This window comes from Paramacrobiotus metropolitanus, unplaced genomic scaffold (genome assembly GCF_019649055.1).
Source record: "Paramacrobiotus metropolitanus isolate TYO unplaced genomic scaffold, Prichtersi_v1.0 Parri_scaffold0000062, whole genome shotgun sequence".
NCBI lineage: Eukaryota > Metazoa > Tardigrada > Eutardigrada > Parachela > Macrobiotidae > Paramacrobiotus > Paramacrobiotus metropolitanus.
In genome coordinates this window covers 167921-189450 of record NW_026570282.1, presented here as the reverse complement: position 1 = coordinate 189450, position 21530 = coordinate 167921, and the positions used below count along the sequence as shown (strand labels likewise).

The window sequence follows — 21530 nt, the reverse complement described above, 5'->3', positions numbered from 1 at the left end:
AGATCGTTCGCTTCCTGGATAACCTTGTTTTAAAAGTGCGAAAGACTCGGCGTGCTCTAGCATTACGCCTCGAGTCCTACAGCTCCTACAACGCAACAGCAATGTCGGCAGTAGTAACACTGCGTCGCAGTTAAAGGTGACTACAATGGCCATGGGTACAAAATTGTGCACCGCGATACTTACTATTTTTTTGTTATGCACGACATTTGTTACATCTTTTCCTGCAACTACACACACTACAACAATTATCCGCGATGTTACAACGGCGGATGCAAACGCTGATGCCGAAATAGCGGTGGACATTTCCCATCTGTTTGTATCCACGGAATCTGTTATACCGCCTACAAATGCTAACCGCGATCTGGCACGTACGTTGCACTTTTGCAGCTGATCTGCCAACCAACATATTCTTTCGTACCATAAGATGTAAAACTCGAGGATGAAAGGTATCCTCTATTGCAGCAACGGTACAGCGGGAGGCCCGCTCCATTTCCGGTTCATACGAATTCGGCCACATGGTACCCCTGCTGCAGACCGTGCTACAGCTAGCGGCGGCTTTGCCGGCCGTACCTCCGGATCCTAGCCGACAGGAAGGTGCTGATCAGGCCACCACACAATCACCTTTGACAGCACTGCTACCACTCTTGTGTAAGTTTTCAATCCAACAGCGGTCAGCAGATTTTACGCAGTATTCGCTGCTGTATGTTTTCTGTATCGGGTAGCAAACATAGTGTTTCACTTTGACCTTTAGCTCTCTTAAAATGCTAGAAAAGTGTATGTAGTTCGTGTGATGCGGAAATTATAGGGTGTGAAATTTTTTTAATTTTTAAACGACACGTAACATTTGAAAGTGTACTATTATTTTAGTGAGTGGGCTCACACCTGGAAGAGGAAGCGTTAGTGGCATCAGTGGCCAAAGCCTGCCTAGTACTGAGAGCCTAGAAAGTGTAGAAACGCGACGAGGTCCAGCCGGTATTGTGGCACTCCCGGCAGCAAATCCTGCACCGGGATTAACAGCACCAGCTACTGCTAACATGGTGGCTATCGATGAAGCCAGAATAGATCCAAATGTGGTATCGACCAGTTTGCGTAACCCCAGCCTGCGCATTGAATGGAAGCAGAATTTTGATCCCGAAATTAACTGCACGGTTCCGCGCAACAGAAGTGCTGTTTGTAATGATGTATGTGGATGCGCATAATGCATAGATCGAGCTTTTAAAAACATTGTGATCTATGGATTACTCCAAATGACCTGAAAGGTTTAGAGGAATTTAGAATATACTTCGGTATATTTCTGTTATAGTTACCAATTACAAGAATTCTTTCGCTGAAGAACTTCCTGGTAATCGTGAAAGATCGCAACGTGTACCGGGTTAAAGCAAATGGACATCCAATAGATATGACTCCTATCCCTCTGGATAAAAGAATGGACGATATTACAGCCAGTGTAACCATTGAAGGAAAACATTTTGTCTTCCAAGTAAATAGCACTGTAGTTGTCACAAAATTAATTTGAAATTTAATTATTAAAATCAGTGCATGTGTGGTATAACCGTTTCATTTTTAGGGAGGAAAATATTCAAAGTACGATAAAGATTTTAATCCTTCCTCCGGAAAATATCCGCGATTGGTTTCCGAGGGATTTCCGGGAGTTCCAATTCCTGTCAACGGCGCATTCCAGCTCAATAACCACACATATGTTTTCATTTCTGGTACGTGCATATTTTTTTCCCTAACGCTTAAAATTATTTTACATGCACTGTAACCATAAAAGATGTTATACGCTGGCAGGTACCAAATATGTTTATTTTCAACCTCAAGCCAACCCGAACGTTGACCCCCGCTACAGCCCACAATATCTGGACAATGTGCCAGGTGCACCACCCACTGTGGACAGCGTTTTTACAATAAAAAACAAACGGTAAGATAGGTCAAGCCTCTAATCGATACCTACAAGCCTGCAAATGTAGCACCAGCCTGCACCATTGTAGCCTGCAAATGCTAACCGCGATCTGGCACGTAATTTGCACTTTTGCAGCTGATTTGCCAAAATATAATTATTTCGTACCATAAGACGTTAAACTGGAGGATGAAAGATATCCTCTAATGAAGCGACGGAGTTGTGTAAAAACGAGTTTTTCAAAACACAGCCATATTACAATGATATATAATGTTGCAATAAAATTTATATAATAAAATATAATATTGCATAATATTTGATAAGGCTGTACAGATACATGATCAGTATTCCTACGTGCTTTCAGATTTTTACACAGACGAGGTACAATTTTCGAGATGGCCTCAGATCAGATGAAGGTTCGTACTTTTTAATAATTTATAATTGGCATCGCAAAATTGCTGGCTGATTGTTTTGTACACGTAATCGTGTTTCTTTTATTTGCTTACGTATTACAGGTGGAACGTGAGTTTCCTGTATACAGTTCTACGAAACAAGGTTGGCTTAAATGTCCCGATCTGTTTCCGCCAGAATGCGGCGGTGCTGGGCGACATGAGGCGCACGCCGGCGCCACAGAAATACCCTGACAAACTGCAATTCCGACTGCTTAATTCAAGCAGTTTCTACCTGTAAATTTTTGTGATATATGAAAGTACTAGTTAGATATACTATGATAAAACAAAGATTAGTAAAATGTTTGTAATGGGGTAATAAAAGAATGTGACATAGTAAGCGACAAGTAATGGATGCTTTTACGATCCCTACAACTACTTTGCAAAGTTATACCCAAATGGCTTACAGGAAACCGTACGTGTAGTGAAACTACAGTTTACCGAAACTACCACCTATCTGTACTGTCGTAAACTTTTGCCCGTATGTGCAGTTCGTTTCAAGTGGTCAAAAACAGTTTTGCTTTGGTAGCAGTTTACCGATTGTTTAAAATGCGCCACACTTTTCTCAATCGAATCGCCGAGGACGATATTGCAGTTCGTTTAGCTTTCTTACAAAATTATTAGCCAAAACCCACAACGTGTCGTACTCTACGTACGTTAAGCCCGTAAAAGTGCAATCATCGAATACGTAGCATTAACTCGCCGTTGGTGGCATTCTCAAGTGCCACTTCGGAAATTATCATGTTAGGGTTCCAGAATATGCAGATTGTAATAGCTGATGTATCGGAATACTGGGTCACGACAATTAAAGATGGCGATTTCGGAATGGGAAAATACCATCTTGATGACCTTTTGCCTGCTTCCTGGAATATTAGGAGTACCAGCAATGCAGCAGCCCCAGGTGATTGCTCCACCACCATTTCGCAACGACGATGTAGCGGTGAAATTGCAACATATTCGTGAGTATTCATTTGAATAGTTTTGCTGATTTGCCTTAACAGCACATTATTTGTACGGTTGCCACCATCTGCCGTAACTGCGACTACAGCTGTACAAGTACATGTGTTGCCGTAGCAGTAAGAATTATACCGTACAATTACTGTATCCCGTATCTTATACTATATACCTTAATCTACGGTAAGTCTTACCAATTTTTTGCCTTTCAAGGTAATCTCGTAAACGATGCTCAGCCGCGCCAAAAACGTGATGTTGGGAGTTACGAGGCTGGTCGTTTGTATGGATTGGTTAACTTGTTAATATCCCTGTTGGCGGCGTTACAGTCACAACAAGCAACTACAGCCGCATCTCCCACCGAACCGCTCCCGGAGGGAGAAACTCCTTCACCGACACCTCCGACTACAGCGCCCGCTTCCGGCGGCGGACTGGACCCATTATTGCTTGCGCAAATTCTCGCGCGTGAGTGGTTTCGTTACGCTGTAATTATATAATCGTGATTCGTGATAAGGTCACAAGATGCATTCGGATCAGATGATAGTGCACTTACGGTTTTTTTACTGGCATTACTATTCTTTCGAGTAATACCTAATAAAATTCTATCCTGGAACCTGCACGTAGTAATACTGGTTCTCTCCTCCAAATCCGTGCCTTCAAAACTTTTACAAGATAGTAAACTCAGTTATACTACAGGTTTGCTGACATTTAACAAAATGACAACTTTGGCGACTGTAGTCATATTAACTCTTAATAGTAGGTTTTTCTGGTTTTAGTGACGGGTGGGTTTGGTGGAGGAGGACGTTACAGTGATGATGCTAACGAATTAGCAACTGGATACAGTCGCGTTCAAAAATTCATTAATTGTGCTGGGCAAGAGACCTTATGTCACCCCGAGGTACGAGTAAATCAAAGTTTGATATATAAATACAGATATAATGATTTATGCAAAATACATCTACTGGGAATTACGTAGTTCGGTACATTGTACCCGACTTGCACATCTACTAAACTTTCACTTTCGGCGAACAAGTTTTAGTTTTTGCATCGTTAAATTATTTCAGTTTTAAAACGTGCACAACATCCACCAACTAAGATATAGATAATTTAAGTCAACAAAAGGTATAAATTAAAATTCAAAAATTCATTATAAAGTTAATAATATTTGCTAGATTTTGTTTGGGTTCAAAATTCTTTTTATTGTTAATTGCATTTTGGAACAACGTTTAAGAATATCCGATAATAACTTGAATTTTGGCATCCGTACCAAACCTTGTCTAAACTTTTTGTCTATTTCATTAAAATATTTCAACAACCCATGGTGGCAAACAAAATGTTTTCGCGGATGACCGCGAGTTAACAAACTGGCTACAAAAACGCAATACAAAAGTGCAAAACTTGTACAGCAATTGCGACAGTGTTAACGCAGTTCTGACACCACGTACCGGGCAATTTCTTTCGAAATTAATAACAAATACAAGTTTCGCTCTTTTCGTAAGACGATGCATAATACAAAGACATCATCTTCAACATGAATGAGTTTTGCGAAGATACGAAAGTAACGATAAGGTTGCGATTACAGACAAAGATTCTGAATTTGGTTCCATTTCCGGATCATGTGCTAGCATTGAGTAAAACGAAAACATTCCGAATCGATTTCAATGGCGACGTTATTGATCATGACGGTATTTCCAAAGATCAAACATACAAAAATTTCAAGGAAATCCCCACCGCATCGCTGCGATTAGGCGATCTGCATTATATTTTTTATGTAAGTACCGGACCTTAACTATGTAGATGCATGGCTTTTTTTGCATATTTCTAATTCGGTTCAAATTCAAATTACCTTGATCAGTTTGAAGCATTAATCAATAAACCTCGTGCTATAACATACGTGGTACTATAGCTGACCTACCATTAATATTAGGACCTTATTAATATAGTAAAGTTTATATTACAAGAAGTTTAGAGATCGCAGTGAATACAGGCATACCTATCAGGAATGTGATCTGCTCATATATACTATACAACCTAATTTTTTTGTTATAAGAAAAATGTGTTGACATCACGTTTACAATAAATTTCATTGCCTGGGCTATATGAAAGTTGTCGTTTATTGCGCACAGTTGTCCTTTGTCACCAGTACATACTAACGAGTAAATATTAATGGTTGCGTTCTATTCCAGGGAAGAAATGTATCGCTATTAAGCAACGAATCTGTCGTATTAGCACAACATACTGGCATCGAGAACATCTTTTTTAAAGTAAAAGAAGCAATCCGCGGGGCTTTTCGATTTAACGATCACACCTTGACATTATTTCTGGGTAAGTAGCGTTAATATCAGGTACTATGCACTAAGTGCGAAAGAAGCCTGCACGCAGGTAGCGTTTATTATTTGTCTACTCCCGCAGTAGTATATTGTTTAACTTTGCCGCATTATCACATTATTCACCTATTTTTCAGACCGGCATTTTATATTTTATCAGCCGTTAGCCAACCCGCCTGTTGATCCCAGATTTAGTCCTCAGCCGATTTACGTTGTTCCAGGCGGACCGAATGAAATTGACGGTGCAATGGAAATAAACAATAAAAAGTGCTGTAATTGATCCCTGCCGTAACGGGCTATCGGGCATATTCCATAGCACTTTGGAAAAATTAATAATAATTTACTTTTAGATACCTTTACCGCACGGGATGGCTATACGAAATAGCACAAGAGGAAATGCAGGTACAGCTAGTATCGTAGAGCACTTATAGAGATTTCACGTACAGAGTATTGTAAACTATGGAAGAGAACATGTTAACCAAAGATCATAATATTGTTAAGGTGGTCGACAAATACCCCTTACGGAAAACCGGAAGAAGTAAATCTGGATTCATCAACTGCACCCAACAACCACCCTGTTGATGACATATTAGAGGATGATTACTTCAAAGATCACTGCTGAAAAGCATACTCAAAAAGGATTTAAATTAATACGTTTCTGGTTGTTAGCAAAGCTCAGATTTTTATGCGTTACTGTAATTCAAAAGTTAGATACGTTGCTTCTTAATCGCATTGGACGTTTTCAAAAATTTCTGTGATATACGGGGAATAACAAATAGATAAAATCAAAGCGTTGCATTCCTCAACAACTAAGCCTTCAAAAGCGGCAAGGTTCAGTAACGGAGCGGTAAACGTACAGAAATACAGTGAACTTATGTTAGCACTGGTAGAAACGCATGGTAGCAAATACCTCTTTATGGCATAAGGCATAACGTTCCGTATAAAGCCCCTTTACTACAATAACAATCACAACTTGCAATAAAGAATAAATAGAAGTATACCTTAAATAAGCATAAACCAAGCCAGCTCCATTACAAACAATAAAGCAGTTGTTAACGACAGGAATCCACCATTGAATTTATATGTCAGTATGCATATCACACAGATCATTATAGATATACTAGTACTAATTATCCGTGTATTGCGGTCACCGCTTTCCTCGTCACACCGTATGTAAATCGTATAAGCAATTTATCAGTAATTCGTATGGTGAAGCTAAAATCCACAGTCTCCCTGGGTTCGATCAGCCCATTTCCATGGGTGGATCTGCGCCCCCTCCGCCCGCAGGAGCATTTCCGGCGCTTAACAATGGCACCAACAGGCTAAGTAGCTGCACAATAACAGACCAGTTAAGCCAATCATTATAATTCCCATAAGTGTGGGATGGGAAAAAGTTTGTTGTGCCCTTTGGAACGTTTTATACCTGCTGGAGCTGCGCAGCGGAGGCACCAGCGGAAGCCGCTTCCCCACTAGGTGGTTCGGGTGGACTGGCCCCGCCTTCCGGCGGACTTATTCCTCCAGATCTATGCTGACCCTTTTTTACAGCTAAAACACAAACAGAATTATTTTTACGGATTGTATGATTGTGAAAGATATATACGTTTCGTTTTCTGCACACCGATAAATTCCCAAGTTCTATGTCATTGTGCTCATAATACCTACAATTTATACACTACCCTACTACACAAAGGAAGCTTACGCAGAAAGTCATTTGGGTTGACATCCAGGGATCCAGCAGTCATATTTAAACCATCAGCTTGTCGCACCTACGTTTATGACAAAACATCAACATTATAATAAAAATAATATTCTCCGGAGAACGATATTCTTAATTCTAGAACGCGATACGAGACAGATACTCAACAGCAACTACTGTAGTTCTCGATTAATTTTTTATGATTATGCACTGACGTGCATGGTTCGTGTCTATGCTGACAGTGAGCAAGATCTAATTTATAACCTTGGCCACAACAGACAAAACAGCATGATTTCCATAGAATATAAGATATAATTAAGACCGTTCTTTGGCATTAAACGTAAGAATCTTACCTTACTGCAAGATAGTAGAAAAGACTAGAAGAAGGAAAAAGCGGTAACACGTACCATGCGGAAAGCGATGGCATCCCTGAAAGCTGCATCCACAGTGGCATGGTTTATCAGACAAACTATTACCATTATTACGGCTGCCGTCCTTATTACGGCCGGCGCACTGGAACGCGGGGCCATTTTTAATCCAGACTCGGAATACACAGATGTTCTGAAGTACCGAAGTCGGGATGTTGACTTCGGTTTAACATAAAAAAAGTATCGTATAGGAGCGGTCAACCTTTAGGCCTATTGCCCGCATAATTGCGCATTCATTCTTGACAAATCCCGACGTCCGCCCGCGAAATAACGCTGAGATTTGCATAATTGTGAGTGTCAGAAAGAAAAACGCTTGATTATCAGAAAAGGCACGAACTTATATGACTGGCCATGGTTAACAAAAAAATGTTAACGAAACGCTATCATGCTGATATTCCGAACATTAGCTGACAATGAGTTGATACAGTACCATTATTGTACGTACACACCAAATGGAAATTCTCGGTATGCAATATCAGTAATTATTGAATTTATGACATTCTTATATTAAAATTATTATAGTACTTACTTAGTTTAATAAGAGATTGAACAAAAATCAAACTACCGGATGACATTCAAATTTGCGGCTTGAATAATACTTGTACATGACCGTTATGACAAAAATATTTTAGCTATTTGTTGCCTAAGGTCTGATTTGGTAGATTGTGATTGATAATAATTGTTCTGCAAATCCCTGGAATCACGAAAAAACTATGTACAGGTGTACAAAGCAAGGCATTCAGAAGAACACTAAAGTCAGGCGATATTTTTCAGTACAGCCGCAAATCAGCTTGTCAGCAAAGCAAAAATTTACCTAATAAAAGAACATAATGTCAGCATTTTACTCTGGCCCATATCATGAACTTTGTGAGGGACATCACAGCGGTACCTTGCTGTATACAGCAGGTTTGCCGCTGGCGCGCGCGGAAGAGATTTGGTGTAGAAAACCAGGATTATGATAGTTCTTGTATTCTTTTAAAAACAACATTATTATCGGAAATAAAATGGATTGTTGGTTTGGGGTTTCGGTTATTTTGGTCATGATTCTACTAGCCGCAAAACACACAGCCATGCAGAATCTTGATTCTGCCAGCGCTGACCAGATTGATTTCGATGGATCGGAAAGGCCTTCTACTAACATCGATAACGGATCGCGCAGCAATTCGACGGAAAATCTTGATGGTAAGCAAGTAGATAAACTCTAAAGACAAACGTCTAACTTGTAGGAAAGCAGATAATTTTACTGAAGTGAACAATGCTCGTGCTCCCGGGCAGTCATATGCTGTTTACAGAATTTAGACAACTAGATTCAATTAAGGTCACGGCATAATAACTACAGCATCTACGTCTACCTGAGTAGTTAATTACCGGCTATACATTGAGCTTTGCAGTAATAATACTTTTAAAATTGTAGATAATATAATATCTGCTCGAAACTATGTCTTTTTGAGTATATAACCAATATTATAATTGCAAAATAATGCACTTCTTAAGCACCTAATGCGTGCCTGAATAATATAGCTTTAGAATGCGTGTTAAGTAATATTTTTTATAATACCGCGGTTGCTATTTATATGCTAGAATACCTCGATATACTGATATCAAAATAAGTTTTTATTGCAAACATCCATATCGGTAAATTATGTAAACATTGTTGGATTTCTTATTAAACAAATAACTTCGCTTTTCCATTGTGCTGACTAACAACAGAGGAGAATATCCGAGCCCGACGACCGCGTGGTCCGACTACAACCGAAGATCCCCTTTTGGACGCCACCCTCGATCCGCGCTTGGAGAACGATGTGTTCAACTTGTACGACATAATGATGCTCAATGATTATCTGGGAGCGTCGGTGTTAGCCGGACTGGAACTACAACAAATGTCCCGTATGGCGAATATTCCGCTACCGCATGAACGCATCGGTCCAGCGCCGCCACTACCGCCTGTTCCATCTGGTCCGGCGCCCTCATCGGCATCCGGACCCAATCTACTGCCATTGTATTTGCAAAGTAAATCAGTGTTTATATTTTTTCGTACCACGGTTTATGCTCTTTTTTTATCATACAGGTTCATACTGTATGAAGGGTCGTGTTTAAGAGTTTTCTAGTATACAAGTACTTACACGAACTTTTTCAGTACTCAACAGTCAAACGCGGCCTTCACTGTATGGCTATCACAGCGGAGAGGGCGGCAGATCCGGTATTTACGGAGGCGGTGATAGCCGAGGAGATGATCCTGCCGGGACGAACTGCGTCTTGGACGCAATAGAATCCAGCATCTGCCAAAAGCAAGTAAGATATTCTGCAATCAAATCTTCCTTCGTTATGCTGTTATATTACGTTTTCAGTGCAGCCGGTAAGTGCAAGTGCTGTACTACTTGTGCACACTGCACTACACTAATGTGGTTTTGCTGTAGATTACGGTGGTGACTTTGCTGTCTTTTCCCGAATATCTTCTCGCGGTGGACCGCGATACAGTGTATCGTATCGCCTACAACGGCACACCGTTGGACGAAGAATCCCTAGGCCTGGCAACCGGGCGATTTGGCTTCGACAAGAAAATTCCCTCTGCTTCGCTCGTCACCTCAACGAACTTGTATATGTTTTTTGTAGGTTTGTAACGACAACTGTTCTGCAGTACAATCAAAACAACTCAGCAACTAATAGTACTGGTTTTCAGGGCTATAAGTACACGACAATGAACCCGGTTTTCTTAAAAATCCACGGGAATAGTTCCGCCGAAGACAGCATTATTGCTAGCGCCGCCCGAATGTTTCGAGAAGCCAAACTGCCAATAAAAGGAGTAATGAAAACCTACGATGACAGTGCTGTATTTTTTTCTGGTAAGCCATTTCTTGTAGCAAGACCCCTTTTTTAAACAACCGTTAATTATGTCAAGGTATAATATTATCGCCATTAATAAGTTTACACTGTATTTACATAATTATGTACTATGTAGTGAATCCTGCAGGATAACCAATACTTGATTATATACTATATTCGGGCTTTAATGCAAATATGAGTACCCACTATCATAATCCGTAAACCCACTACCTTTTTAAAGTAAGATAGCATACAAATCCTGTCAACAAATCTGGTGTAACCGTTTTTTTAAACTTGCAGATAAATCGTTTATAACATACCATCCCAAAAATTCGACCATTACAATGGGAATACCAAGATTTAGACCATTATCCGACATACCGGGTGCACCTGAACGGATTGATGCTGCATTCACGACAGATTTAAATGAAAGGTAAAGTTAGGATTATTTTAATGTACAAGTACAATATAGCTAGCCATAAAATAAAGTTAATTGGTCAAGCTGCTTGCGTATGGTTTAGTCAAAGTGAAATGCCGCTAACATTCGTAACCAGAAATTTAACATTGTTTCGTGTTCTGTCACAGCTTTATTTATCGGAAAGGATTGCTTTATCAATTGCAGCTTCCAGATTTGAGGGTGAGATGCGCTATATTGTTGTAAATTCAAGCAAGTTACTCCCGTTGAGCAAGTGACCATGTACTGCAAAAACAAAATCAGTTTTCCTATTTTGTATGAACATATCTTTTGGCAGAATTACAAGTACCGCGAACGCAATTGTTATTATTGCTTTCGATTCATTGCTTATCTGCTCGTTTAATTTCTATGTACTATAATTTTAGGTTACGAAGAAATATCCTTTTCATTCAAGCACTCCTTCCTCCACCAACACATGGTTAAAATGCAAAGAAACTGTATGCGCTTGATTTTAAGGTTCTGAGCCGGAAGTTTTATGATTTACCGATTTTTGTGGATTCCAATGCGAATGACTTTAAATAGTACAAGTAGCGCAAGTCATTTGATTTGCAATTTGCATATGTGCATTCTAGCTTAAATAAGGCGTTGCCGTATACCTGCCACCAGGATCAGAAGCGCATTTTTTTGCATTTGCTGTAGTTAAAGGTGATAACATTACCGCTGGTTTTTTGTAATCAATTTTGATTGCGGTACCCGAGATGAACTGTACAGCATGCACTTTCGATTTTAGTACTGTTACCAAGTCCCTGATTTTCCGGCAGGCGGTGGCGGTCGCCATCGCGACACGGGGTGTTTAGCACCCGAGACCATATGGGCTCTGTTGTGTAGAATTTGTAAGGGTAGTCTTTTTTGTAGAAGCTATAGTTTGCCCATATGTGTCCTGTCAAGGACAATTTTCGACTTGGGTATTTCGATATAAATGAGGCCGCTTTTGAAGTTCGCTGACGGATTGATTTTGGATTGGAAGTTTTTAAATGCAAGGGGTTGACATTTCTCTGGGATTGGTAGTTTTTTCCGAAGGACGTAGCGCTGCATACGTCCACGGGTATATATATATATATGTATATATATACCTGTAGGTATGGATCCATGTCGAATCCTATTGTAACTTGTAAGTTTGTAACACAGGATAGGGAAAAACCGGATAGAGTTACATGTAAGCAAACCTAAGGCAGGCAAAGGGGATGTGCCTGTAACTGTATAATATAGCCAAAACTACAAGTGACTGCGTATAAGTGGACAGAGATCCACTCGATCAAGGAATGAGAGGAAAATGTCCGACGTACGTACAACCTCTGCCTCTGTTTCCGTAGCTAAAGGCTTTAAGGCAGTCTTGTGAAAAGTTGAAAGTGGTGATTGGTGTTAGTAAATAAAGTGGACGCCCAGCGGCTACTGAGATTTGCAATTATAATCTACATTGGCAGTGGAGGTTTTGTTCGTGCGGTTGTGGTAGTATAAAAGAGAAAAGTTCGTGGGAAGCGTTGCATTAGATGTCAGTTTAATTTTGTTTCCTCGGGAGTTGTGAAGTTGGGTTTTACTGTTGAGGCTCGGCATACCTGTTTTGGATTATAAGGTCACATATCGGACTGGATTATCTCTGGTGAGGTAAGATAGTGAATCCTTGATGCGAGGAGTGTTCTCGGAACTAGGTAAAATTGGTACCAGCTTTTTTTGCGAGTAAAATGAGTTTTGCAAAAGTTTGCGTGAGCAATGAAGAAGAGCCGATAGAGTGCAGCGTTGACGCAGTGACCGATTTAAGAGCAAAGAAAAAAAGAATGGCTTATATGTGTGAGTATATGGGAGACTATCATGGCAAACGTAAAAATAACGATGATGGAGCAGATACGGAGTGCAGTGGACTGTCAAAAGTTAAAAAAATAAAAAACGTGAAATTAAAACTGTAGCGGCTAGCGGATCAAAAATGTCTCTGAACGAAGAGAAGGAATTGCCCGCAGATAAATACGAAAATGAGGATGCTTTAAAGGTCGCAAAAAGAGAAAAGCGGAAAGTTTATATGCGAGAGTACCGAAGGAGGGGTAATAATAACGGTAAAACAGTTGAAGTTGAGCACGGTGAACAGCCAAAAAATCGGAAATACCGAACACGTTGCAGTAACAAGGTATCGGCTAGTAGATCAACAGATGGTTCCATGAACGAAGCGCAGGAATTTTGTGCAGACGAGTTCGAAAATCAGGATGTTTGTAAAGCAAAAGAAAGAGAAAAGCGGAGGAATTATATGAGGGAGTATCGTAAACGTAAAAAAATCGGCGGAAAGATGAATTTGATCACGTTTCACCGTCAATAGTTACTGCGATCGGAGATTACGAAGAAAAACTATAGATGGTGAAAATGCGAAAATTTGCGGTGGTGATGAAAGGAAAAGCTTTGCATAGAGAAGCATCAGCTGTTAAAAGTGAAAAAAAGAGAGAAGCAAAAGTCTATATGAGAGAGTATCGACGCAAACAAAGGGGTGTTAAAGGAATAAAAGATGCAGTTGGAATACATAAGCGGAGGAGAGAAAAACATGTGTTGGGTACGGAAAACTTCAAAATGAAAGGTAGAAAATCGAAATATTCGCCGAAAGGAATACGGATTTGTGAGATCTTTGGGAAGTCATACAAGGGTTCCGTTAACGTATCATATGTAGGTTGCGATTGCTGTTCAGTAGTTGAAAGGAGTGACAGGTGTGATAGGAACGATGGAGTAGGGCATCCTGAACTACCCATTGATTGTGTTTTATGCCATGATTGTGGAAGATTTGAGGCAAACGAAGTTACACCGTTTTGTCCAAGAAGCTTTACTTTAAATAATTTAGATCCTGGTGAATTAGTGCCAGAACTGCAGCTTGGGTATATGGAATTACAGTGCGTGCGGTTGATATTTCCGTTTTCCACGATTTTGTTTCGAGCTAAACGATTACTGCATGCAGCTGGGCAGTTTCTTCATATTGTTTCTGACATTAATGAGTGCACTTCTGCACTTTTACCGAGACCATCTAATGAATGTCTGTTGGCAGTAAATCAAAGAAAAGGCGAAAACGCTGTAACTTCGCATTATTCTGTAGATTTTGACACGGTGTATACCGCTCTGGAATTTTTAAGAGAAAACAACAGGTTTTATGAAAATATTATACTGAGGGGTCGAGAAGACGTTTTGGAACAATATCAGTGCGCCGATGTTTTAGTAAAAATTGATGTACACGACAGCCTTGCACTCATTAATTTTGGAGGTGTAATTCCTGAAGAATTTTCTACAGGTCCGGAAAGGACACTGCCTTATCAAAATACGGCAGTCTTTAATTTGAAAGGAAACTTTGGTTTGGAAGAAAAATGCTATCCAAATTTGTTTCCTTTTGGTAAAGGGGGTGTGGAAGATGACCGGGAGTGTCGCATAGATTACGGAAAGTATTTTGAAATTCGATTGTTAAGCAAAGATAACCGGTTTCAGAAGGATCCGTCGTACGTATTTCGGTGTCTTAATGTTTATCAAAGGGAGTTAATGTGCAAAGAGGTCAATTATGTATTACGGGATGCCCAACAATTTACTAATGGCCAACGGGATACGGTAGAACTGTCTAAATGTTTGTATCCAAAAGTGGGAGCTGTTTTATGAGGTACAGAAGCGTATTATAACAAAGCAAAGTGGCAAATGAAAAACATGTTTAGATGCAAAGGTCCGCCTCAGCTTTTTGTGAGCATAAATTTGCGGAATTGCCCGGAGTTATTATGTTTTGCTCATCCAGAAATTTACGGTGATATTGAAAGTCATCAAGACTTGGGAAGAACTGAGCTTGCAACTGAGGAAGAAATACTGAAAATCATAAACGAAAATTGTGGGGTTGCTGCAAAATGTTTCAAAAAAAGAGCGGAAAGTTTTGTTACATTCTTGCGTTCAAAGACATCTAGGGCGTTTCCAGAAGGAATTTATGCTAAAGATGTTTTTACTAAAATCGAATTTCAAAGAGCAGGTTACCCCCATTTGCACTGTCTCGTTTGGCTTAATGTGGGTTTTAATTACGAAACGGAAACTGGAAAAAAGGAAATTATTGAATTTTTAGATAATTTTCTTACTACGCAAATACCTGAAAACGAGGCAGACAGACAACTTGTTTTAAAATGCCAGAAACACGTTCACACTTTCACTTGCCGTAAAGGTCGAAAATTGTTTCGCAAAGATGCTGAAAGTAATGTTGCTGAGACAGAGAAACACGTCGTAGGTGAACGGACAGACGGTAAATGCAATGTTACTGAAAATTCACCGTCCGAATGTGAGTCTAACGATAGCGAGACAGGAGACGTGCCCGAACGAAAGTTTAAACAGGAACGCATGTTATGTAGATTCGGTTATCCCCACCGAAGATCTGAAACTACGCGCTTTCTAACTTCTAAAGAATGGAAAAATAGAGTTAAAGGAGACAAAGAAGTTACTTTGAAGCGATTAACTGAAGACTCCGTGGACATTGTCCCATATAATATGGATTGGATAAGGCTATTTAAATGTAATATGGACGTTCAGGTAGTTTGTGACGTATGGGCTGCTATGGAGTACCTTTTTAGTTATGTCGCGAAACCCGAACAGAAAGATAGGGAAATATTGAAAAACTTTTGATGATCCGGACAACTTAGAGAAATACAATTCTGTCAGGAGTATGCTTTTCAAAGCAGCCAACGCAGTTTTGTCTAACCGTCAAGTCGGAAAAGTAGAAGCCGCCATGATCGTTTTAAAGTGCCCGTTATACTATTCCACTACATCTTCTGTATACGTTGACCTAAAAAATGCTGAGCAACGGTCAGAGTTATTAAAAAGAAATATAATTTTTCATGGAAATTTCACAAATTCGGATTTTGTACCAACAATGCTCATTAACTATAAAAATCGGTTATCAGATCAGCATTCGTCGGAAGTTTCAAAGTTTTTGGAAAAGATGCACCTCTTCGATTTTTTGCAGTGGTTTGTCGTTGATTCCACCAAAAAAAGTTGCATAGAAGAAAATGTTGATGGTGACGATATGGAAGCTGCAGACTGCGTCGATGTTGAAAAACTTGTTGTAAATCCCCTTTGGAAAAAACAAAAAATGTAGAACCGTTTGCTTGTGTAACAAAAAGACGGTGTGCGCGTTTATTCACTACTAATGGTACGCAAATGCGAGTGCGGAAAACCCCGAAAAATGTTGCTTTTGCGCTTAGCAGTAAAAATTCTCGGGATAAATTATACGGGATCTGCATGCTGACGTTACCGTTTTCAACAACAGAGATCAATGAATTGTATAACTTAAAAGGAACTGATGATGAATTTTTAAAGGCATTCGAAGCTGTAATTCCAGAAGTATTATCCAGTGCTGAATGGTTGCCGGAAACTTACAAGAGCATGATTAGAGCCGAAGTTGAGTTGGCTGGCAGTAAAGAATACTTACGAAACATGAGAGTTCAGAATACTTTGTACAAAGGAAAAGACGGTTGTGCGATAGCAGCGGGTATTAATAATTCAGAAAATAATGAAACAGGATGTAGTTTTATCGTAGAGAATGTTGATAAAACTTGTTTTACAGCTGAACAGCTTGCAGTGTACGAAACTGTTGAGTCATACCTACATCGATGGTTGCAACATCGAAGAAAAGTTGCAAATGGAGAGAAATGTGACGATTTAGAGCCGTTTCGCATCTTTGTGCAAGGATCGGCTGGCTGCGGAAAAACTTACCTTATAAAATCAATAATAAAATTGGTCAGAAATTTTTGCATTGCGGAAAAAGGAATAGTATCGACAGCACGATACCATGGTGGTTGCTTAGTTGCTGCGCCCACCGGCTGTGCAGCCCATAATATCGGTGGTTCAACGCTACATGATTTGTTCGGATTGGACGTGCAAGACGGTGCCTTTCAAGGGTATCGGGTTTCGACTGGTCAGAAGTTAAACAATCTGCGTGGTAAACTAAACGGTGCGATAATGTTAATTGTTGATGAGATATCAATGGTAGGAAGGAAGTTGTTTTATCAAGTCAGTCAGCGGTTGAACGAAGTCAAAGATACCGTTCAAAAAAAAGGCTCATTTTTTGGAAACCTACCGGTAATTCTTTTCGGTGATTTATTCCAGCTGCGGCCTGTCCAGGCAAAATTTATTTTTGAAAATTGCGGGGAACTAGTAGATTTGTGGAAGCTTTTCTCGCCGGTTTTCTTTAAAATCAATATGAGGCAGCTATCGGATGACGGCTTTAGAGAAGGGCTTGAATCCTTGCGAAAGGGCTTGCTAACAGTTGAGTTCGATAAACTTTTAAGGAGTAGGTGCCTGAACCCATCAGTAAATCCTGATGGGTACGTTGACGTGAAAAGAGAATATGAAGAGAGGTTTAAGGACACTATTCATCTTTTTTACCGCGTCAAATGTACTCAAAAATTTAATTTTACCTCGCTAGTGCAATTAGCAAAGAGTGCTAGCACGCCTGTTTTCGAAATAAAAGCAACGGATACCGAAGATTTGGACCACATTAAAAGAAAGAGTGTAAAGAAAGCTTTGAAACCGTCAAAAGATGCTAAAAGTACGGGTGGACTAAATGAGCACCTGCATGTTGCAAAGGGTTGCAGGGTTATGTTGACGCAAAATATTGATGTCAACAGCGGTTTGGTAAATGGAGCAAGAGGTACTTTGCTCGAAATGTTGTGGTTTCGAGAAGAAACGGGAACCGACGAAACCACTCCTGAAATACATGACTGTTTGTATCCTGACTGTTGCAGACCAGATACAGTTCGAGTCAAAATGCCCAGTAGAATGAAAATTCTATTTGACGGAAATACAGAACCATCCATTATTCTACCAGTCACTTCATATTTTTTTGATTTAAATAAGGTTGCGATGCGGAGAACGCAGTTTCCGGTAATTTTGTCTTACGCTATGACTATTCATAAATCTCAAGGCGCAACAATTTTGACTGGGTCAATAGATTTAAATTTCGGCAAGTGTAGGCCGCAGGGTGGGTTTTATGTCGCTTTATCGCGCTTTCCTAGCGCATCGGCGTTTGTATTATTGGATTACACTCCTGAATCTTTTGCGTTTTCAAAATCAGCATTAACTGAAATTCAACGGTTAGAAGCATATGGAATTCAGTCAACGACTTAGATAAAATAATTTTGTGAAGCACACGAAATTTTGAAGTTCAGTTGCTATTTCGTTATAAGAGCTACAGTTGAACAAAAACGCTCAAATATAAATCAAAGAATTACAGAAATGACATCGCCAAAAAGTTCGAAGGTCCAGCGCCGCCATTTACAATTGCCGACGCCATTGGAAAAAAACCCGATCGGTAGGATACTTTATCATAATTTTTGTTACTGTTTTAATATGATTTTTTGAAGGTTCTCGCTGACAGTAACTGTTGCGGAAAAAAGCGCAGTGCGTTCGAAAAAAGGCTATGGTAATACTGGAAAGTTCCAATCTGTCACTCTTGTGGATGCCACCGGCATCTTGCCCATGTGGATTAATGAACAGTTCCTCGTCACGTATGGAGAACAACTGATCGTTGGAACCAGTTATAATTTGCGGTTTGAGAAAGGAACAATTCAACCAGGAAAATCGAGTGTGGACGGAAGTTGCTACTTCATTCCAAGCGTGAATCCTGGATACGGATTGGAAATCATCAAACTGGAAGACCAAGGTATTGGTACAGATAATGTTGCATCATTTTGAAAGCCGTTTGCCATTTCGAATCTCGCCAGTATTATAAATTAACCGTTCAGTAGAAAAAATGCATCATTTTTGAAGGTATGAATGACAAGCATGAATAAAATATTTTAAAATAGTTTATTTTACGTATAAATCAGTGAATTGTTGTACGAGAAACTTCAAAGTTAAAGCCACGAGCACTTCCTTTTTGTAGATGGATTACTGAAAGCGGGAACGCTGGCTGAGCATGGCAAGGTTACTGTGAGCTTCCGTCAGCCATCTGCGTACGTCATTGCTACCTGCAGTGCTAGACCAGTGGATCTGGGGACAGTTGAAACCGAAAGTCAGTGTGGGTTCTGTGACTGCAAGTTGTTGGATGAACCTCATACCGGAAACTCGTTTTGTTCTGGATGTCAAAAAGAGCCAGAAGGCAATGCCAAGACTTATTACAAGCCAACGCAGGCAAGTCCTTTGTTATTTATGACGTGTTATGTTTAAGTAATGACCTCAGCCAGAAGGATTGAGGCAAGTTGGTAAAGACATTGGTTTTTCGCCATAGGTTACTTTAGTAGATCAAAGCGGTCAACTGGATGTGGTAGCTGGAGATTCCATTCTGTCGAAATTTTTCGGGAAAGCAACGGCATTGCCAACGGCTGATTATGATTGGACATCAAAAACAACCAATATCTTGAAACGCCAGTGGACGAACACAGCGGTAAATTTATATGATTTTAGTCCGTCTGTACGTGTTTGATTACTTGGTCATATAAATGATTACCATATCAAACCGTTTATATGGTATTGGTAGGATGGACCAGTTAACCGCTGGCATTGGATTGATATGAAGAACGGTAAGGTATTGATAACAGTCTAATAAATGGCAAACAAAAAGTCGTCATTCGATTCTATAATATTTGTGTTGTATACTTTTTCGCATTTAGCAGAGCATTATGCATATTTGTTTTAGAGGTAACCAAATCAAAGAGCGGTGGACCTGGAACCGGAAAACAGCAAGAAAAACATGGGAATGCGGATCAGAAGAATAACAGTGGTCGAGACAATCGCAAGGGAGGCTGCAACAATTGAGAAGGTACAAAAACATTGAAATAACATTATAAGTGTTGCTGTGCTTTATTTTTATCACCATCTTGCGTTTATTCCGAATTATGAAAACAAAAACACATAAATTTATAATAGAACCTAACGTTTAATATTTGTGTAGATACGGACCGAACTTACATCAAGACGGATTGGTCCATTCTGCGGATGTCGGAATTACCCTCCATATTTTCGCATTATAACGTATCCCATGAATGCTTGGTCTTATTATTGTCTGCATGTGCTGGAAATAAGAACTTGTTGGGACGCATTTGACTCTCAGTATCACTAAACGACATTGGATTATTTTCTGTAAACAAGTTGTGTTTTGCCCAATTACACTCTTACCTATTGGTTGAATGGAAAACCGCTCTTAATCACCTGCTTTACTTAGACAGTGAGCGCTTTATTTCGTTGTTTGCATGAATACAAAATGGTTAGCGGAAACGGTATTTGCTAACTTGGTTTGTGGAAAAAATAAAATTTTCATCTCCAGTTTACAAAAAATTAATTATTAGTCGCCGCTACATTCGAAAACAACATCATTATAAGTTGCTTAGATTTTCTGCTGGCCGATATGACGCAATAAATTCGGTTTTCCTATAGCTCGTTCCAGCTCAGAGACAGTGAAATAGGCCGTAAATAACTGATGTCCCATTATCAAAGAGCAAAATGTGCACAACAAAAATATAGGTTCATTTCAGTTCCATAATTGTACACCGGCACATGCCACAACGGAATTTCCCTTTGAAATATAAAAAGTTCATCCAAACGATCAATATCGTTTGAGAAAAAACACACAACCTGTTTCCTCAATAACATACATATATTCCTGAACAAAATTTTTCATAAAAACGATATAACAGAAGCAGACCAATCCAATGCTGTAATTTTAAATCCTGTTTTACAGCAGCCGGGGAATATTTCATAGTTCCGTTAATCAGGTTTGTAAGATTTCGTAATCCAATCGTCTTAATCGTTATCGCTTCTGCGGTAAAGGCGACAGTATCCATGGTGTTGGTGAAGCCTGTAATAACTGCTACACGACCTCCTCTTCGCCATATTCCACGGATAACCAAAGATTTTGGACTTGTCTTCAAATAGTAAACAAACCATGGAAAGCTGGAGAGCTTTAGCAAAATCACAGTACACCGCACTATTAAAGGAATAATATTTAAGCACTACCTTCTTCCCACGAGCTTCCCGGAAATGATATTGTGGTCGATTGTATGACCTACGTCTGGCAGATGCTTTCCCAACGTAAAAAATACTTTTGACAAATTCAACAAAAGATACGTTATTATCTGTCTTACGTGACAAAACGTAGAGATAGGCAGACATTAAATATTGCCATATGGGAAAAATAATAAAAAAGTGCCTCTAAATTTTCATCTGCAGCCGATACTCAAGTAAAAAAGACCAGGACAAGGAAATGAAATCCACGCATTGGGTTTATCTTATCTGTGGATGGTGATCTCAGTTTAAAGATTAGCTCTGCACTGACCAGTACCAAACGGCTTTGTTTATTGTAAGCCGGCGCAGTATTGTTGGTACTAAGTGTACGTTATCCAACTGCGTGACGGGACCGCCAGCGGATATCTGATTTTCTTGTGACGCGTCACTTTTTATTTTTCGAAACTTTCTTACGTACTTTTTTTCATAAATATGTCAGCAGATTCTGATATCCGATCAGCAAATGCATAATTAAATTCGAAGAGTCTATATATAAA

General features: G+C 39.6%; 7 protein-coding genes across 8 annotated transcripts; 6 read left to right on the top strand and 1 right to left on the bottom strand.

Moving 5' to 3' along the window:
• Positions 1 to 103: 103 nt before the first annotated feature.
• Positions 104 to 2844, top strand: LOC129593619 (uncharacterized). Its single transcript, XM_055490031.1, has 8 exons — positions 104 to 368; positions 463 to 648; positions 868 to 1181; positions 1304 to 1480; positions 1568 to 1712; positions 1792 to 1921; positions 2265 to 2316; positions 2416 to 2844. The coding sequence occupies exons 1-8, from the start codon at positions 146 to 148 to the stop codon at positions 2542 to 2544; spliced, it is 1356 nt and encodes a 451-aa protein (XP_055346006.1). The 5' UTR covers positions 104 to 145; the 3' UTR covers positions 2545 to 2844.
• A 137-nt stretch (positions 2845 to 2981) lies between these two features.
• On the top strand, positions 2982 to 6414 carry LOC129593623 (uncharacterized). 2 transcript variants are annotated; one of them, XM_055490035.1, is made up of 8 exons: positions 2982 to 3308; positions 3517 to 3765; positions 4077 to 4198; positions 4883 to 5071; positions 5487 to 5625; positions 5765 to 5894; positions 5978 to 6029; positions 6129 to 6414. In XM_055490035.1, the coding sequence occupies exons 1-8, from the start codon at positions 3128 to 3130 to the stop codon at positions 6207 to 6209; spliced, it is 1143 nt and encodes a 380-aa protein (XP_055346010.1). In that variant the 5' UTR covers positions 2982 to 3127; the 3' UTR covers positions 6210 to 6414. The 2 variants fall into 2 exon arrangements, with proteins under 2 accessions (XP_055346010.1, XP_055346012.1); XM_055490037.1 differs by having other exon boundaries at positions 5765 to 5899.
• Positions 6415 to 6527: 113 nt separating this feature from the next.
• Positions 6528 to 7987, bottom strand: LOC129593597 (uncharacterized). Its single transcript, XM_055489992.1, has 4 exons — positions 7731 to 7987; positions 7327 to 7393; positions 7051 to 7172; positions 6528 to 6957 (listed from the first exon to the last, which is right to left on the bottom strand). Exons 1-4 carry the CDS (start codon positions 7851 to 7853, stop codon positions 6871 to 6873), a joined length of 399 nt encoding a protein of 132 aa, XP_055345967.1. The 5' UTR covers positions 7854 to 7987; the 3' UTR covers positions 6528 to 6870.
• Positions 7988 to 8617: 630 nt separating this feature from the next.
• On the top strand, positions 8618 to 11764 carry LOC129593575 (uncharacterized). Its single transcript, XM_055489964.1, has 8 exons — positions 8618 to 8933; positions 9462 to 9761; positions 9889 to 10043; positions 10169 to 10360; positions 10432 to 10594; positions 10875 to 11007; positions 11160 to 11211; positions 11415 to 11764. The coding sequence occupies exons 1-8, from the start codon at positions 8756 to 8758 to the stop codon at positions 11496 to 11498; spliced, it is 1257 nt and encodes a 418-aa protein (XP_055345939.1). The 5' UTR covers positions 8618 to 8755; the 3' UTR covers positions 11499 to 11764.
• Positions 11765 to 13530: 1766 nt separating this feature from the next.
• Positions 13531 to 14661, top strand: LOC129593463 (uncharacterized). The gene has a single exon (XM_055489790.1). The coding sequence runs from the start codon at positions 13600 to 13602 to the stop codon at positions 14659 to 14661; it is 1062 nt and encodes a 353-aa protein (XP_055345765.1). The 5' UTR covers positions 13531 to 13599.
• A 1608-nt stretch (positions 14662 to 16269) lies between these two features.
• On the top strand, positions 16270 to 18212 carry LOC129593606 (ATP-dependent DNA helicase PIF1-like). The gene has a single exon (XM_055490015.1). It carries the CDS (start codon positions 16273 to 16275, stop codon positions 18157 to 18159), a length of 1887 nt encoding a protein of 628 aa, XP_055345990.1. The 5' UTR covers positions 16270 to 16272; the 3' UTR covers positions 18160 to 18212.
• Positions 18213 to 18307: 95 nt separating this feature from the next.
• LOC129593633 (uncharacterized) lies at positions 18308 to 20091 on the top strand. The gene is made up of 7 exons (XM_055490052.1): positions 18308 to 18343; positions 18396 to 18694; positions 18917 to 19164; positions 19262 to 19417; positions 19511 to 19553; positions 19670 to 19792; positions 19925 to 20091. Exons 2-6 carry the CDS (start codon positions 18511 to 18513, stop codon positions 19786 to 19788), a joined length of 750 nt encoding a protein of 249 aa, XP_055346027.1. The 5' UTR covers positions 18308 to 18343; positions 18396 to 18510; the 3' UTR covers positions 19789 to 19792; positions 19925 to 20091.
• Positions 20092 to 21530: the final 1439 nt, after the last annotated feature.

Bases quoted from the DNA above. Each gene is read 5' to 3' on its own strand.
- LOC129593633 (XM_055490052.1), top strand. From the start codon at position 18,511: ATGTGGATTAATGAACAGTTCCTCGTCACGTATGGAGAACAACTGATC. The intron at 18,695-18,916 runs GTATTGGTACAG...TCCTTTTTGTAG, and splicing joins CATCAAACTGGAAGACCAAG to ATGGATTACTGAAAGCGGGA. The intron at 19,554-19,669 runs GTAAGGTATTGA...TATTTGTTTTAG, and splicing joins TTGGATTGATATGAAGAACG to AGGTAACCAAATCAAAGAGC.
- LOC129593623 (XM_055490035.1), top strand. From the start codon at position 3,128: ATGTATCGGAATACTGGGTCACGACAATTAAAGATGGCGATTTCGGAA. The intron at 3,766-4,076 runs GTGAGTGGTTTC...TTCTGGTTTTAG, and splicing joins GCTTGCGCAAATTCTCGCGC to TGACGGGTGGGTTTGGTGGA. The intron at 5,895-5,977 runs GTGCTGTAATTG...ATTTACTTTTAG, and splicing joins ATGGAAATAAACAATAAAAA to ATACCTTTACCGCACGGGAT.
- LOC129593575 (XM_055489964.1), top strand. From the start codon at position 8,756: ATGGATTGTTGGTTTGGGGTTTCGGTTATTTTGGTCATGATTCTACTA. The intron at 9,762-9,888 runs GTAAATCAGTGT...GAACTTTTTCAG, and splicing joins ACTGCCATTGTATTTGCAAA to TACTCAACAGTCAAACGCGG. The intron at 10,361-10,431 runs GTAGGTTTGTAA...ACTGGTTTTCAG, and splicing joins CGAACTTGTATATGTTTTTT to GGCTATAAGTACACGACAAT.
- LOC129593606 (XM_055490015.1), top strand. From the start codon at position 16,273: ATGCTGACGTTACCGTTTTCAACAACAGAGATCAATGAATTGTATAAC.
- LOC129593463 (XM_055489790.1), top strand. From the start codon at position 13,600: ATGAAAGGTAGAAAATCGAAATATTCGCCGAAAGGAATACGGATTTGT.
- LOC129593619 (XM_055490031.1), top strand. From the start codon at position 146: ATGGCCATGGGTACAAAATTGTGCACCGCGATACTTACTATTTTTTTG. The intron at 1,713-1,791 runs GTACGTGCATAT...ATACGCTGGCAG, and splicing joins CACATATGTTTTCATTTCTG to GTACCAAATATGTTTATTTT. The intron at 2,317-2,415 runs GTTCGTACTTTT...TACGTATTACAG, and splicing joins TGGCCTCAGATCAGATGAAG to GTGGAACGTGAGTTTCCTGT.
- LOC129593597 (XM_055489992.1), bottom strand. From the start codon at position 7,853: ATGGCCCCGCGTTCCAGTGCGCCGGCCGTAATAAGGACGGCAGCCGTA. The intron at 7,394-7,730 runs GTACGTGTTACC...TCATAAACGTAG, and splicing joins ATGCCATCGCTTTCCGCATG to GTGCGACAAGCTGATGGTTT. The intron at 7,173-7,326 runs GTAAGCTTCCTT...TTTGTGTTTTAG, and splicing joins CAACCCAAATGACTTTCTGC to CTGTAAAAAAGGGTCAGCAT.